At 44.9% G+C, this 17,340-nt stretch overlaps 1 protein-coding gene across 1 annotated transcript in view; it reads right to left on the bottom strand.

Annotated features, from left to right (window-relative positions):
- Positions 1–8,179: 8,179 nt before the first annotated feature.
- Positions 8,180–17,340, bottom strand: part of LOC106602010 (chloride channel 7) — a 67,523-nt gene continuing 58,362 nt past the window's right edge. The window contains exon 25 of the mRNA XM_082972959.1: positions 8,180–11,978. Within this exon, the coding sequence (XP_082829085.1) occupies positions 11,892–11,978 (87 nt within the window). The 3' untranslated portion in view covers positions 8,180–11,891. The remainder of the gene's footprint in view (positions 11,979–17,340) is intronic.

Genomic DNA, 17,340 nt, shown 5'->3' with positions numbered 1-17,340 from the left:
GCGTACGGCCCAGTACATCACTGGGGCCAAGCTTCCTGCCATCCAGGACCGCTACACCAGGCGGTGTTAGAGGAAGACCCTAAAAATTGTCAAAGACCCCAGCCACCCCAGTCATAGACTGTTCTCTCTACTACCGCATGGCAAGCGGTACCGGAATGCCAAGTCTAGGACAAAAAGGCTTCTCAACAGTTTTTACCCCCAAGCCATGAGACTCCTGAACAGGTAATCAAATGGCTACCTGGACTATTTGCATTGTGAGCCCCCCCCCCCTCTTTTTACACCGCTGCTACTCTCTGTTTATCATATATGCACAGTCACTTTAACTATACACTCATATACATACTACCTCAATTGGGCCGACCAACCAGTGCTCCCGCACATTGGCTAACCGGGCTATCTGCATTGTGAGCGCCCCCCCCCCCCCCTCTCTTTATGCTACTGCTACTCTCTGTTCATCATATATACATAGTCACTTTAACCACATCTACAGGTACATACTACCTCAATCAGCCTGACTAATCCATGCCTGTATGGTACTGTATATAGCCTCGCTGCTGTAATTTTTCACTCTTTTTACTGTTGTTTTTATTTCTTTACTTACCTATTGTTCACCTAATACCTTTTTTGTACTATTGGTTAGAGCCTGTAAATAAGCATTTCACTGTAAGGTCTTCACCTGTTGTATTCGGCGCACGTGACAAATAAACTTTGATTTGATATGTCTGTAGGCCTACCATGCAGCAAGTGGATAGGAGTGAATATACTCTAGATAATGACACCAACTGTATAGCATTGATCCTATCTATTCTACCTATTTCTATGTCTGTATCATGCATCAAGTGAATAGAATATAATATAGATAATTACACCAACTGTATGGCATTGATCCCATCTATTCTACATATTTCTATGTCTGCACCATCCATGAACTGAATAGAATATAATTTAATTTACTTTAGATGACACCAACTGTATGGCATTGATCCTATCTATTCTACCTATTTCTATGTATGTATCATCCACCAAGTGAATAGAATAGAATTTACTCTAGATACTGTATGGCATTGATCCTATCTATTCCTATGTCTCTACCATCCATCAAGTCATTCAGACTGAGTTCTGGTCATCTTACTTTTAGGTAGTACTGCCACCTAGTGGAGGGAGAGGAGAGACGGGGGGAGAGGGAGAGGAGAGACGGGGGGAAGAGGGAGAGGAGAGACGGGGGGGAGAGGGAGAGGAGAGACGGGGGGAAGAGGGAGAGGAGAGACGGGGGGGAGGGGGGGAGGAAAGACGGGGGGGATAGGGAGAGGAGAGACGGGGGGAGAGGGAGAGGAGAGACGGGGGGAGGAGGGAGAGGAGAGACGGGGGGAAGAGGGAGAGGAGAGACGGGGGGAAGAGGGAGAGGAGGGAGAGGAGAGACGGGGGGACAGGGAGAGGAGAGACGGGGGGGATAGGGAGAGGAGAGACGGGGGGGATAGGGAGAGGAGAGACGGGGGGAAGAGGGAGAGGAGAGACGGGGGGATAGGGAGAGGAGAGACGGGGGGAAGAGGGAGAGGAGAGACGGGGGGAGAGGGAGAGGAGAGACGGGGGAAAGAGGGAGAGGAGAGACAGGGGGGAGAGGGAGAGGAGAGACGGGGGGAAGAGGGAGAGGAGAGACGGGAGGAAGAGGGAGAGGAGAGACGGGGGGAGAGGGAGAGGAGAGAGAGGAGAGACGGGGGGAAGAGGGAGAGGAGAGACGGGGGGAAGAGGGAGAGGAGAGACGGGGGGAAGAGGGAGAGGAGAGACGGGGGGAAGAGGGAGAGGAGAGACGGGGGGGATAGGGAGAGGAGAGGGGGGATAGGGAGAGGAGAGACGGGGGGAAGAGGGAGAGGAGAGACGGGGGGAAGAGGGAGAGGAGAGACGGGGGAAGAGGGAGAGGAGAGACGGGGGAAGAGGGAGAGGAGAGACGGGGGAAGAGGGAGAGGAGAGACGGGGGAAGAGGGAGAGGAGAGACGGGGGGGATAGGGAGAGGAGAGGGGGGGATAGGGAGAGGAGAGACGGGGGGGAAGAGGGAGAGGAGAGACGGGGGGACAGGGAGAGGAGAGACAGGGGTGAAGAGAGACGGGGGAAGAGGGAGAGGAGAGACAGGGGAAGAGGGAGAGGAGAGACGGGGGGATAGGGAGAGGAGAGACGGGGGGATAGGGAGAGGAGAGACGGGGGGGATAGGGAGAGGAGAGATGGGGGGGATAGGGAGAGGAGAGACGGGGGAGAGGGAGAGGAGAGACGGGGGGAAGAGGGAGAGGAGAGACGGGGGGAAGAGGGAGAGGAGAGACGGGGGAAGAGGGAGAGGAGAGACGGGGGGATAGGGAGAGGAGAGACCGGGGTGAAGAGAGACGGGGGAAGAGGGAGAGGAGAGACGGGGGAAGAGGGAGAGGAGAGACTGGGGGATAGGGAGAGGAGAGAGAGGAGAGACGGGGGGACAGGGAGAGGAGAGACAGGGGTGAAGAGAGACGGGGGGAAGAGGGAGAGGAGAGACGGGGGAAGAGGGAGAGGAGAGACGGGGGGATAGGGAGAGGAGAGACGGGGGAAGAGGGAGAGGAGAGACGGGGGGAAGAGGGAGAGGAGAGACGGGGGTAAGAGGGAGAGGAGAGACGGGGGGACAGGGAGAGGAGAGACGGGGGGAAGAGGGAGAGGAGAGACGGGGGGGATAGGGAGAGGAGAGGGGGGGATAGGGAGAGGAGAGCCGGGGGGAAGAGGGAGAGGAGAGACGGGGGGAAGAGGGAGAGGAGAGACGGGGGAAGAGGGAGAGGAGAGACGGGGGAAGAGGGAGAGGAGAGACGGGGGGGATAGGGAGAGGAGAGGGGGGATAGGGAGAGGAGAGACGGGGGGAAGAGGGAGAGGAGAGACGGGGGGAAGAGGGAGAGGAGAGACGGGGGGGAAGAGGGAGAGGAGAGGGGGGGATAGGGAGAGGAGAGACGGGGGGAAGAGGGAGAGGAGAGACGGGGGGAAGAGGGAGAGGAGAGACGGGGGGAAGAGGGAGAGGAGAGACGGGGGATAGGGAGAGGAGAGACGGGGGGGAGAGGGAGAGGAGAGACGGGGGGAAGAGGGAGAGGAGAGACGGGGGGGAAGAGGGAGAGGAGAGACGGGGGGAAGAGGGAGAAGAGTGTGTGTGTGTGTGTGTGTGTGTGTGTGTGTGTGTGTGTGTACCTTCTCCTACCCTTATCTGAGCTCACAGATAAAGAGAGGGAGAGAGCGGAGGAGGGAGCGGAGGAGTGAACAGAGGGAGACATGAAAGACTGGAGAAACACTGAGACGGGAGAAAAACCTTACCCTGGGGCATGTCATAGATCACCCACACTCACAGACGGCAACGCTTCTGAGCAGAAGTATGAGAAATGGCCAAAACGTGTGTGTGTGTGTGTGTGTGTGTGTGTGGAGGCAGTGGTTGTAATTACATGTCTCAGGTCTTGTTGAATCAGGGCTTTTCTGGAAACACATTCCTGGTTCTCTGCCATTTGGGAGCAGGTGTGTATATGTGTATGTACATACAGTACCAGTCAAAAGTTTGGACACACCTACTCATTCAAGGGTTTTTCTTTATTGTTACTATTATCTATATTGTAGAATAATAGAAGACATCAAAAGTATGAAATAACACACATGGAATCATGTTGTAACCAAAATAAAGTGTTATTAAACAAATGAGATTCTTCAAAGTAGCCACCCTTTGCCTGGATGACAGCTCTGAAGACTCTTGGCATTAGAGATGTAGAAGGTCATTGTCACGGCTGTCTGAAGAATAGGACCAAAGCACAGCGTGTGTATCGTTCCACATTTTATTATAACTGTGAAACTATGCAAGACATACAAATAAACTAATGAACAAAACAACAAACCGTGACGAAGAGGTGCAACTTACTCAAAATAATCTCCCACAACTCCTAGTGAGAGAAACAACAACTTAAATATGATCCCCAATTAGAGACAACGATGACCAGCTGCCTCTAATTGGAGATCATCCCCCCCCAAAAAACATAGAAATACAACAACTAGAACCCCACATAGAAGTACTTAAACGAGACAAAAAACAACAAAGAAACTAGAACCAACATAGACATAAACTAGACAAAACCCTCTGTCACGCCCTGACCTACTCTACCATAGAAAAAGAAAAGCGTTCTGTGGTCAGGACGTGACAGTCATGGCATAGGGGTTCACACAAGTGTTCTAAAATCCATTTATATCACTTTTATTTAGTCATTCTTTAGTAAGTAATACTTAAATGCTAAGTCTAGTTGTCTTATTTTAATGATTTAAATAAAATATGGGGGTGGTGTTGCACATGTCACCATTAATATCCGCACTATGAGGAGATTGGATGTAAAGTCCCTCTTTTTAACTCACCTGCACATTCATTTTCTTTGTTCTTTCTTTGTTGGTCCTTTTCCATACAATCCTTTACTGTATGTACAATTGTACTAAATATTATTTGAATAATGTAAGATTTTAAATCCCAACAGTCTTTAAAATTACATTCAGGAGCAAAAGGTTTTCAATAGTTGTTTTTAAATTCATTAAAAAAAAATGTTAATTGGAATTTAACATTGGAATAACATTTAATAACAATAACTTAATAAACTCAGTGTAACATTGATGTGGCAACTCTCTTATGCTCTGCTATTGGACGATTCTAATTCGTACATAAGTCACAAATAAAGCTGTCCCCAGTAAAAATGTGAACACAACACGAGCCCACGTCCTGCACTGCTCACACCTAATCCAGTCCCCACCTGTGACTGAAAACAGGGGGACAGATGCCAGTTGTAAAGCTCTCTCAAAAACGTAGCTAACTATCTAGCTGCATTGGGGCTGCAGGTAGCCTAGTGGTTGGAGTGTCGGACTAGTAACCGAAAGGTTGCAAGATCAAATCCCTGAACTGACAAGGTAAAAATCTGTCGTTCTGCCCCTGAACAAGGCACTGTTCCTAGGCTGTCATTGAAAATAAGAATTTGTTCTTAACTGACTTGTATAGTTAAATAAAGGTAAAAGGCTATAAAGTAACATTACCTCTAAACCTATCAGTCACTAGTGGCAACAACTGCAATGAAGTTACGTTATCTTTTTAATGTATTTTACCTCAGACGATCTGGTAGTAAGGTTGCAAGCTAGCACTCTTCACTAGCATTTACCGCTAGTGAAGTTGCTAACTAGTAATTTAGCAGAAACTATCCCTAACGGTGCTCGTCATTGTCTAAATAACAGGTAGAAACACATGTATAACCATAAAGGGGTAACTAGCCAGGAGGGGAGGGGGGTGGCAAGTTGCCCCCAACACACTCATCCAACATATTACTACTTTACAAAAAAAATGATCTACATTTTTCTCTCTAAAAAAATGGATTATTTATCTACTTGTATATATTTTTTAAATTATTATAGATCTAACTTCATTGTAATATGTACAAGTACTAAATTGTTTGTTGCGCAAGAGCAGTGGCAGCCAGGAAAAGTGTTGGGAAAATAATTTGGTGACATCTTGTGGTGTTAATGTGAATTACAGGTGGAGGGGGCTAGTTACCCCTTAGTACCCTAAACAACATTTCGTTGTATTAAATCATTATGGTCTGTAAATTGCGCATGTGGGCTCTGACTTACTAAGAATTAAATACAAATGAAACAAACAATAACTTATTAGTGCCTTTGAATTTAATTTCAGAATTCATTCTTAGAAACAGGAGTTTGGCCAGTCTGTGGCTTCATGCTCTTTGGAGAGCAAACCAGCGGTGGAGAACGTCCTCTCCTCACTTTCAGAGCCACTTGGGATGATAAACACCCTTTTGGCCACTCTATCCAGGCTGGGCAAAGATGCAGAGTTATTTTATCTATAGGTAGGCCTAAAGGCTTTTAGGCAAAATAACCCAATCAAAACAGAAAGCTCCTTGAACATGGGACTGCCTATTGGGCTAAAATCAATTATGCCCTATCGTATAGATAATAGAACAAAAATGAAAATGTTTAAGAGATCAGATGTTTTGTTTATAAATACTTAAATGCTACAACGACACACTTAGTTATCTAAGTACATCATCATGCTTTCGGGATAAGTGTCTTTTCAGATTCCACAATGATTCTTTAGTTGTGGACACTACATCACCACACTCCCTCTCTTCTTTAGTAGTGGACACTACATCACCACACTGCCTCTCTTCTTTAGTTGTGGACACTACATCACCGCACTACCTCTTCTTTAGTTGTGGACACTACATCACCACACTGCCTCTCTTCTTTAGTTGTGGACACTACATCACCACACTCCCTCTCTTCTTTAGTTGTGGACACTACATCACCACACTGCCTCTCTTCTTTAGTTGTGGACACTACATCACCACACTCCCTCTCTTCTTTAGTTGTGGACACTACATCACCACACTGCCTCTCTTCTTTAGTTGTGGACACTACATCACCACACTGCCTCTCTTCTTTAGTTGTGGACACTACATCACCACACTCCCTCTCTTCTTTAGTTGTGGACACTACATCACCACACTCCCTCTCTTCTTTAGTTGTGGACACTACATCACCACACTCCCTCTCTTTAGTTGTGGACACTACATCACCACACTCCCTCTCTTCTTTAGTTGTGGACACTACATCACCACACTGCCTCTCTTCTTTAGTTGTGGACACTACATCACCACACTCCCTCTCTTCTTTAGTTGTGGACACTACATCACCGCACTGCCTCTCTTCTTTAGTTGTGGACACTACATCACCACACTGCCTTTCTTCTTTAGTTGTGGACACTACATCACCACACTGCCTCTTCTTTAGTTGTGGACACTACATCACCGCACTCCCTCTCTTCTTTAGTTGTGGACACTACATCACCACACTGCCTCTCTTCTTTAGTTGTGGACACTACATCACCACACTCCCTCTCTTCTTTAGTTGTGGACACTACATCACCACACTCCCTCTCTTGGTCCTTATCTTTGTAAGTCACCTTGATTTAGCACCTGTGTGTTTTATCAGTCTTTTTATTAAAATATTTAGCGAACTCCATGACAGCTAAAGCAAGGGGCTATAGCAGACTACAAATGCATGCTGGGCAGGGCATGCCCTCACTACTGGAGCGAAATTAGAGGGTGGAGAAGGCCGATGCTCCAGCCTTTGGGAATCTCACGCCGGGCTCCATACAAATTGGGCACGTTCCGCTCACCTATTCCATCCAAGAATGAAATGCTCTGAACCGACAATCTGACAGCGCTCTGAATTTACAAACACACAGAGCGTGCTCTGACACTCCAGAATGAATGTATGAACACACATAATTACAAATCATTTATAGACTGCAAATTGACCACAAATATAATATTTGACTAAAACATAATCATTTCAAACTTTGCTTACATTTGTGTACGATCACGTCTCTCTATTATGAATGGGAATACTTGGGAACAAATTTCCAAAATGTAAATAAATTGTAGCTGATATCCTGGTAAAAAAATATACAAATGCATATATTTTTTTTTACTGGGGGGGGGGGGGGGGGGGGGAATAAAACCAGTCAGAACAGGGAGTCCTCTAAAATGAATGTGATTAAACATAACCTGCTCAGACAAGACAATGTTACCGGTCTATAGTCAGTAGTGTTTCAGTAGTGTTTCCGCTGTCACTTCATGATCTGGGACATTGGTTCTTATACTTCAAACCTTAAAATGTCTGGTAAGGTTAATGGCCTTAAAATGTAGCTTTGTTTTGAAATATTTATTTTTGAGATTTATTGAGGTGTGTGTTTTACACCTCCTGCTGTCTATTAAATAGGAACTACTTCCTTATTGACTTCAGATTGCTCTGTGCTGCTGAACGGTTTTGTCTTTGTCATTCTGCCAGTCCCTTGATTTATAGTGCAGTATAACATGCTTTTGTCATCTGTTTTGCCTTGTTGTCTTAACCACATGGAGTAATGGCATGTGTAACAAAGAGAACAAAGTGGAGGGAGAGAGAACGAGAGTCAGAGATTCAATAACGCAGTAAATCACCTGCTGGGTCCAACACGTAGAATCGTCAAGAAAATGTATAGAAAATGGGGGCCAATATTGGGTGGTCAGAGGCGATAGGACAGACCCCCGCTGCTAATCACAGTTGGTCTGCGACTCCCAGCGGTGCGTTTTCTCTTTAAGAGACAACATGAGGCAGATAGTAATACATGACTTTATTAGTTCACAAAACGGCCTTTTCAAATAGTTACAAAACAGGACATCATCTTTACTGAGCATCTAGAACTGTACAAAAACAAACAAAACAAGCAAGAGACAGTAAACTTACATACCAAATGGCACCCTATTCCCGACATAGTGCACTACTTCTGATCAGAGCCCTACATAGGGAATAGGGTGCCATTTCAGACGCAGCCTAAATCATCCAGTGACCGAGGCAAAGTGTCAAAACAACAGAGGATTGAAAGAAAAACAACTGATTTTAAATCATGTCAGAAATATCTAGAAAAACGAGTTGATTTGCTGATTCCACATCTGAGGGTTTGGAGTCAATTGTAAATCTGAATGACCAACATCACAAAGAATAATCCAGGGGGTCCAATCTAACCCTACAGCTGCAGGTTTCTGTTCCTACTCAACTGTAACAACTCATTCAACTAATCATGGTCTTTATTATAGAAATGCTATCAATTATTATTTATTTATTTTAGATTGATTAGTTGAATCAGGTTCTGTTAGTGCTTGGCCTGACGACTCAAACTGAATTCTTCCACTGCTTTATGTTCCCTACATACTTCAGTCTGAGACTGACATCGTTGAAGTAGTTTGTGGTGATGTCAAAATGAGGGCTGTTGTACAAAACAAAGTCATCAGCGATTGGATCATCTCTAACCAATCAGAGTATCAAAATGAAGCTTTAGCCACATGTGTTCTGGCTCTGGTCCCAGAAACCGATGGGTTGGACCAATGAGACGGTCTAGTATGGATTTCCATTCTAGAAATGGTTGGGGAGTTTGGGTAGCCAGGCAATACAGCAGACCTTTTGTAGAGACGATTAGTCATCCCTGTTTAAAATGATTCAGCCGGGTTGCCAGGCCCGTCTCTGCACTGCCAGCTTCTGCAGACAGTCACAACAAACATATCTGGCATCCTGGCTAGCAATGACTGACACACCAACTGAAATTCAAACAGACCATCTGTATCCCAAATGGCACCCTATTGCCAATATAATGCACTACTTTTGACCAGAGCCCACCCTGTCTGTATGTTGTCATTCAGATGGACATATGTTTTCACATCAGGGAAACACAGCGTCGGTTTTTACATTCATCATGTAAATGTAGATGTTTCTATAGTAGGAGGTCAGAGTGCAAAACATCTAGAGAAAAGAATAAATAGTCTGTGTCCCAAATGGTACCCTACGAGAGAGACAGACAGCGAGAGAGAGAGAGAGAGAGAGAGAGAGAGACACACAGACAGAGAGAGGGAGAGAGACAGAGACAGAGAGCGAGGGAGAGAGAGACAGAGAGCGGGAGAGAGACAGACAGAGACACAGACAGAGAGAGAGAGAGACACACAGAGAGAGGGAGAGAGACAGACAGAGAGCGAGGGAGAGAGAGCGGGAGAGCGGGAGAGAGACAGACAGAGACACAGAGAGAGAGAGAGATACACACACAGACAGAGAGGGAGAGAGACAGAGTCAGAGAGAGAGACAGAGAGCGGGAGAGAGAGACAGAGACAGAGAGAGACACAGACAGAGAGAGGGAGAGAGACAGACAGAGAGCGGGAGAGAGACACAGACAGAGGGAGAGAGACACAGAGAGAGAGGGAGAGAGACAGACAGAGAGCGGGAGAGAGACACAGACAGAGAGCGAGGGAGAGAGAGCGGGAGAGAGAGACAGAGACAGACAGAGAGAGAGAGCGAGGGAGAGAGAGACAGACAGAGATAGACACAGACAGAGAGAGAGAGCAAGGGAGAGAGAGACAGACAGAGACAGACAGACAGACAGAGGGAGAGAGACAGACAGAGAGAGAGAGATATAGTGAACTATATAGGGTTCCATCTAGAACACAAGCAGAGTTCTGGGTCGGTACCGTAACATCACTATACAGGCAGTAGTATATAATGAGGGTCCAGAGTAGGCTTGGCTGATATACCGTATACCGCCGTATTTCAGAATACCCCCGGCATGATTTTCCATACCGTAAAATGTTTAAAATAATAGGAATTTGAAATAGTGTCCTTTGTGTGCACTCCTGGTAGTACCGTACGCCCCAGTATGGTACAGAAATGAAAGTGTGGCTAGCGCCCAACCCGACGCCAGAGGTCTCCCTGGTTATGTCAGGAGAAACCCCTGGCCATGTTGTATAGACTGTCAAAATAACCTTCATTTCAATCCCACGACCACTGTGGTCCTGCTACGAAAGCTACAGATCTCAACAGCCCCACTTAGTGGACGCAGACGATCACTGCAGGCCAACTGTCAGCAGGAGGGATCAATGAATAACAATTCATTCTATTCATTTCAATACATTCATTCTAATTCCACGTTGTGAAACATCCACAAAGTACAAAATATACCTGCAATTCTGACCTCATGTCATTTCCTACTGAATGAAGTCTACAACAGAAAACAAAGGTTTGTAGTCTGTAGCTCAGCAGCATCTCCCAGTGGTCTACAGACTACTTTAAAACAGGTCTAGAATAAATAAAAGCTTCCTTCTTCTCCTTCTTTCACACAGTGCAAAACAGATTTATCGACAGGCTTAACGTGTTGTGTCAGGGAGTCTTCAGAACGTGAGCGCCAACAGGTATAATGCATCGATAGGAGCCCTTTGTAAACTCATGACGTCATAATGGCTTTCGATAAGGCCACTAATCAACAAACTCAAAACGGCTGTCAGCAACAAGTCAGGATCATTATAAAACCACAGACATTAGCTCATCTTATAAGTCTTATGAAGCATTATGACTGCGATATGATGCATTATAGCCTTGTTGAGCAGGCAGAGAGAGAGACAAAGACGCTGTAGATGTTATGGTGAAAGTCAGACGGACTGTTTTGGCATCGGTGATTGACAAGGACCTCTGACCTCTAACCAATGGGAGTATCAGAATGCATAGATGGGGGGTCTCACAGGTAACTAGGCAACAGGTGACCACTGTAGTCTCTAGGTCGAGTGTGTGTGTGTGTGTGTGTGTGCGTGTAATAGTGTGTGTGTGTGTGTGTGTGTGTGTGTGTGTGTGTGTGTAATAGTGTGTGTGTGTGTGTGTGTGTGTAATAGTGTGTGTGTGTGTAATAGTGTGTGTGTGTGTGTGTGTAATAGTGTGTGTGTGTGTGTGTGTGTGTTTAATAGTGTGTGTGTGTGTTTGTGTGTGTTTAATAGTGTGTGTGTGTGTGTAATAGTGTGTGTGTGTGTGTGTGTGTGTAATAGTGTGTGTGTGTGTGTGTGTGTGTGTGTGTGTGTGTGTGTGTGTGTAATAGTGTGTGTGTGTGTAATAGTGTGTGTGTGTGTGTGAATAGTGTGTGTGTGTGTGTGTGTGTGTGTGTGTGTGTGTGTGTGTGTGTGTGTGTGTGTAATAGTGTGTGTGTGTGTGTGTGTAATAGTGTGTGTGTGTGTGTGTAATAGTGTGTGTGTGTGTGTGTGTGTAATAGTGTGTGTGTGTGTGTGTGTAATAGTGTGTGTGTGTGTGTAATAGTGTGTGTGTAATAGTGTGTGTGTGTGTGTGTGTGTGTAATAGTGTGTGTGTGTGTGTGTGTGTGTGTGTGTGTGTGTGTGTGTGTGTGTGTGTGTGTGTAATAGTGTGTGTGTAATAGTGTGTGTGTGTGTGTGTAATAGTGTGTGTGTGTGTGTGTGTGTGTGTGTGTGTGTGTGTGTGTGGTAGTAATAATAATAATAGTAGTATGTGTATCATGTCTGAGCCAGTTGCATCTCCTCCAGTCCGTGCTTCCCCAGGTGGTAACGAGCCAAGTCCTTCCTAGTCACCAGACCTACAACCTATAGAGAGAAGAGACAGGTTATACCAGACCTACAACCTATAGAGAGAAGAGACAGGTTATACCAGACCTACAACCTATAGAGAGAAGAGACAGGTTATACCAGACCTACAACCTATAGGAGAGAGCAGGTTATACCAGACCTACAACCTATAGAGAGAAGAGACAGGTTATACCAGACCTACAACCTATAGAGAGACAGGTTATACCAGACCTACAACCTATAGAGAGAAGAGACAGGTTATACCAGACCTACAACCTATAGAGAGAAGAGACAGGTTATACCAGACCTACAACCTATAGAGAGACAGGTTATACCAGACCTACAACCTATAGAGAGAAGAGACAGGTTATACCAGACCTACAACCTATAGAGAGACAGGTTATACCAGACCTACAACCTATAGAGAGAAGAGACAGGTTATACCAGACCTACAACCTATAGAGAGACAGGTTATACCAGACCTACAACCTATAGAGAGACAGGTTATACCAGACCTACAACCTATAGAGAGACAGGTTATACCAGACCTACAACCTATAGAGAGACAGGTTATACCAGACCTACAACCTATAGAGAGAAGAGACAGGTTATACCAGACCTACAACCTATAGAGAGAAGAGACAGGTTATACCAGACCTACAACCTATAGAGAGACAGGTTATACCAGACCTACAACCTATAGAGAGACAGGTTATACCAGACCTACAACCTATAGAGAGAAGAGACAGGTTATACCAGACCTACAACCTATAGAGAGACAGGTTATACCAGACCTACAACCTATAGAGAGGAGAGACAGGTTATACCAGACCTACAACCTATAGAGAGAAGAGACAGGTTATACCAGACCTACAACCTATAGAGAGACAGAGTTATACCAGACCTACAACCTATAGAGAGACAGGTTATACCAGACCTACAACCTATAGAGAGAAGAGACAGGTTATACCAGACCTACAACCTATAGAGAGACAGGTTATACCAGACCTACAACCTATAGAGAGACAGGTTATACCAGACCTACAACCTATAGAGAGAAGAGACAGGTTATACCAGACCTACAACCTATAGAGAGACAGGTTATACCAGACCTACAACCTATAGAGAGAAGAGACAGGTTATACCAGACCTACAACCTATAGAGAGACAGGTTATACCAGACCTACAACCTATAGAGAGACAGGTTATACCAGACCTACAACCTATAGAGAGAAGAGACAGGTTATACCAGACCTACAACCTATAGAGAGAAGAGACAGGTTATACCAGACCTACAACCTATAGAGAGACAGGTTATACCAGACCTACAACCTATAGAGAGAAGAGACAGGTTATACCAGACCTACAACCTATAGAGAGACAGGTTATACCAGACCTACAACCTATAGAGAGAAGAGACAGGTCATACCAGACCTACAACCTATAGAGAGAAGAGACAGGTTATACCAGACCTACAACCTATAGAGAGAAGAGACAGGTTATACCAGACCTACAACCTATAGAGAGAAGAGACAGGTTATACCAGACCTACAACCTATAGAGAGAAGAGACAGGTTATACCAGACCTACAACCTATAGAGAGACAGGTTATACCAGACCTACAACCTATAGAGAGAAGAGACAGGTTATACCAGACCTACAACCTATAGAGAGAAGAGACAGGTTATACCAGACCTACAACCTATAGAGAGAAGAGACAGGTTATACCAGACCTACAACCTATAGAGAGACAGGTTATACCAGACCTACAACCTATAGAGAGAAGAGACAGGTTATACCAGACCTACAACCTATAGAGAGAAGAGACAGGTTATACCAGACCTACAACCTATAGAGAGACAGGTTATACCAGACCTACAACCTATAGAGAGACAGGTTATACCAGACCTACAACCTATAGAGAGAAGAGACAGGTTATACCAGACCTACAACCTATAGAGAGAAGAGACAGGTTATACCAGACCTACAACCTATAGAGAGAAGAGACAGGTTATACCAGACCTACAACCTATAGAGAGAAGAGACAGGTTATACCAGACCTACAACCTATAGAGAGAAGAGACAGGTTATACCAGACCTACAACCTATAGAGAGAAGAGACAGGTTATACCAGACCTACAACCTATAGAGAGACAGGTTATACCAGACCTACAACCTATAGAGAGACAGGTTATACCAGACCTACAACCTATAGAGAGAAGAGACAGGTTATACCAGACCTACAACCTATAGAGAGAAGAGACAGGTTATACCAGACCTACAACCTATAGAGAGACAGGTTATACCAGACCTACAACCTATAGAGAGAAGAGACAGGTTATACCAGACCTACAACCTATAGAGAGAAGAGACAGGTTATACCAGACCTACAACCTATAGAGAGACAGGTTATACCAGACCTACAACCTATAGAGAGACAGGTTATACCAGACCTACAACCTATAGAGAGAAGAGACAGGTTATACCAGACCTACAACCTATAGAGAGAAGAGACAGGTTATACCAGACCTACAACCTATAGAGAGAAGAGACAGGTTATACCAGACCTACAACCTATAGAGAGGAGAGACAGGTTATACCAGACCTACAACCTATAGAGAGGAGAGACAGGTTATACCAGACCTACAACCTATAGAGAGGAGAGACAGGTTATACCAGACCTACAACCTATAGAGAGGAGAGACAGGTTATACCAGACCTACAACCTATGAGAGAGAGACAGGTTATACCAGACCTACAACCTATAGAGAGAAGAGACAGGTTATACCAGACCTACAACCTATAGAGAGAAGAGACAGGTTATACCAGACCTACAACCTATAGAGAGAAGAGACAGGTTATACCAGACCTACAACCTATAGAGAGACAGGTTATACCAGACCTACAACCTATAGAGAGAAGAGACAGGTTATACCAGACCTACAACCTATAGAGAGACAGGTTATACCAGACCTACAACCTATAGAGAGAAGAGACAGGTTATACCAGACCTACAACCTATAGAGAGAAGAGACAGGTTATACCAGACCTACAACCTATAGAGAGACAGGTTATACCAGACCTACAACCTATAGAGAGACAGGTTATACCAGACCTACAACCTATAGAGAGACGAGACAGGTTATACCAGACCTACAACCTATAGAGAGACAGGTTATACCAGACCTACAACCTATAGAGAGAAGAGACAGGTTATACCAGACCTACAACCTATAGAGAGACAGGTTATACCAGACCTACAACCTATAGAGAGAAGAGACAGGTTATACCAGACCTACAACCTATAGAGAGACAGGTTATACCAGACCTACAACCTATAGAGAGAAGAGACAGGTTATACCAGACCTACAACCTATAGAGAGACAGGTTATACCAGACCTACAACCTATAGAGAGAAGAGACAGGTTATACCAGACCTACAACCTATAGAGAGACAGGTTATACCAGACCTACAACCTATAGAGAGAAGAGACAGGTTATACCAGACCTACAACCTATAGAGAGAAGAGACAGGTTATACCAGACCTACAACCTATAGAGAGAAGAGACAGGTTATACCAGACCTACAACCTATAGAGAGAAGAGACAGGTTATACCAGACCTACAACCTATAGAGAGAAGAGACAGGTTATACCAGACCTACAACCTATAGAGAGAAGAGACAGGTTATACCAGACCTACAACCTATAGAGAGAAGAGACAGGTTATACCAGACCTACAACCTATAGAGAGAAGAGACAGGTTATACCAGACCTACAACCTATAGAGAGAAGAGACAGGTTATACCAGACCTACAACCTATAGAGAGAAGAGACAGGTTATACCAGACCTACAACCTATAGAGAGAAGAGACAGGTTATACCAGACCTACAACCTATAGAAAGACAGGTTATACCAGACCTACAACCTATAGAAAGACAGGTTATACCAGACCTACAACCTATAGAGAGAAGAGACAGGTTATACCAGACCTACAACCTATAGAGAGAAGAGACAGGTTATACCAGACCTACAACCTATAGAGAGAAGAGACAGGTTATACCAGACCTACAACCTATAGAGAGAAGAGACAGGTTATACCAGACCTACAACCTATAGAGAGACAGGTTATACCAGACCTACAACCTATAGAGAGAAGAGACAGGTTATACCAGACCTACATCCTATAGAGAGAAGAGACAGGTTATACCAGACCTACAACCTATAGAGAGACAGGTTATACCAGACCTACAACCTATAGAGAGACAGGTTATACCAGACCTACAACCTATAGAGAGACAGGTTATACCAGACCTACAACCTATAGAGAGACAGGTTATACCAGACCTACAACCTATAGAGAGAAGAGACAGGTTATACCAGACCTACAACCTATAGAGAGAAGAGACAGGTTATACCAGACCTACAACCTATAGAGAGACAGGTTATACCAGACCTACAACCTATAGAGAGAAGAGACAGGTTATACCAGACCTACAACCTATAGAGAGACAGGTTATACCAGACCTACAACCTATAGAGAGAAGAGACAGGTTATACCAGACCTACAACCTATAGAGAGAAGAGACAGGTTATACCAGACCTACAACCTATAGAGAGAAGAGACAGGTTATACCAGACCTACAACCTATAGAGAGAAGAGACAGGTTATACCAGACCTACAACCTATAGAGAGAAGAGACAGGTTATACCAGACCTACAACCTATAGAGAGACAGGTTATACCAGACCTACAACCTATAGAGAGAAGAGACAGGTTATACCAGACCTACAACCTATAGAGAGAAGAGACAGGTTATACCAGACCTACAACCTATAGAGAGAAGAGACAGGTTATACCAGACCTACAACCTATAGAGAGACAGGTTATACCAGACCTACAACCTATAGAGAGAAGAGACAGGTTATACCAGACCTACAACCTATAGAGAGAAGAGACAGGTTATACCAGACCTACAACCTATAGAGAGACAGGTTATACCAGACCTACAACCTATAGAGAGAAGAGACAGGTTATACCAGACCTACAACCTATAGAGAGAAGAGACAGGTTATACCAGACCTACAACCTATAGAGAGAAGAGACAGGTTATACCAGACCTACAACCTATAGAGAGGAGAGACAGGTTATACCAGACCTACAACCTATAGAGAGAAGAGACAGGTTATACCAGACCTACAACCTATAGAGAGGAGAGACAGGTTATACCAGACCTACAACCTATAGAGAGAAGAGACAGGTTATACCAGACCTACAACCTATAGAGAGAAGAGACAGGTTATACCAGACCTACAACCTATAGAGAGAAGAGACAGGTTATACCAGACCTACAACCTATAGAGAGAAGAGACAGGTTATA

This window comes from Salmo salar, chromosome 03 (genome assembly GCF_965601325.2).
Source record: "Salmo salar chromosome 03, fSalSal1, whole genome shotgun sequence".
In the NCBI taxonomy this organism is placed as follows: domain Eukaryota; kingdom Metazoa; phylum Chordata; class Actinopteri; order Salmoniformes; family Salmonidae; genus Salmo; species Salmo salar.
This window is presented reverse-complemented; position numbering and strand designations above follow the sequence as displayed.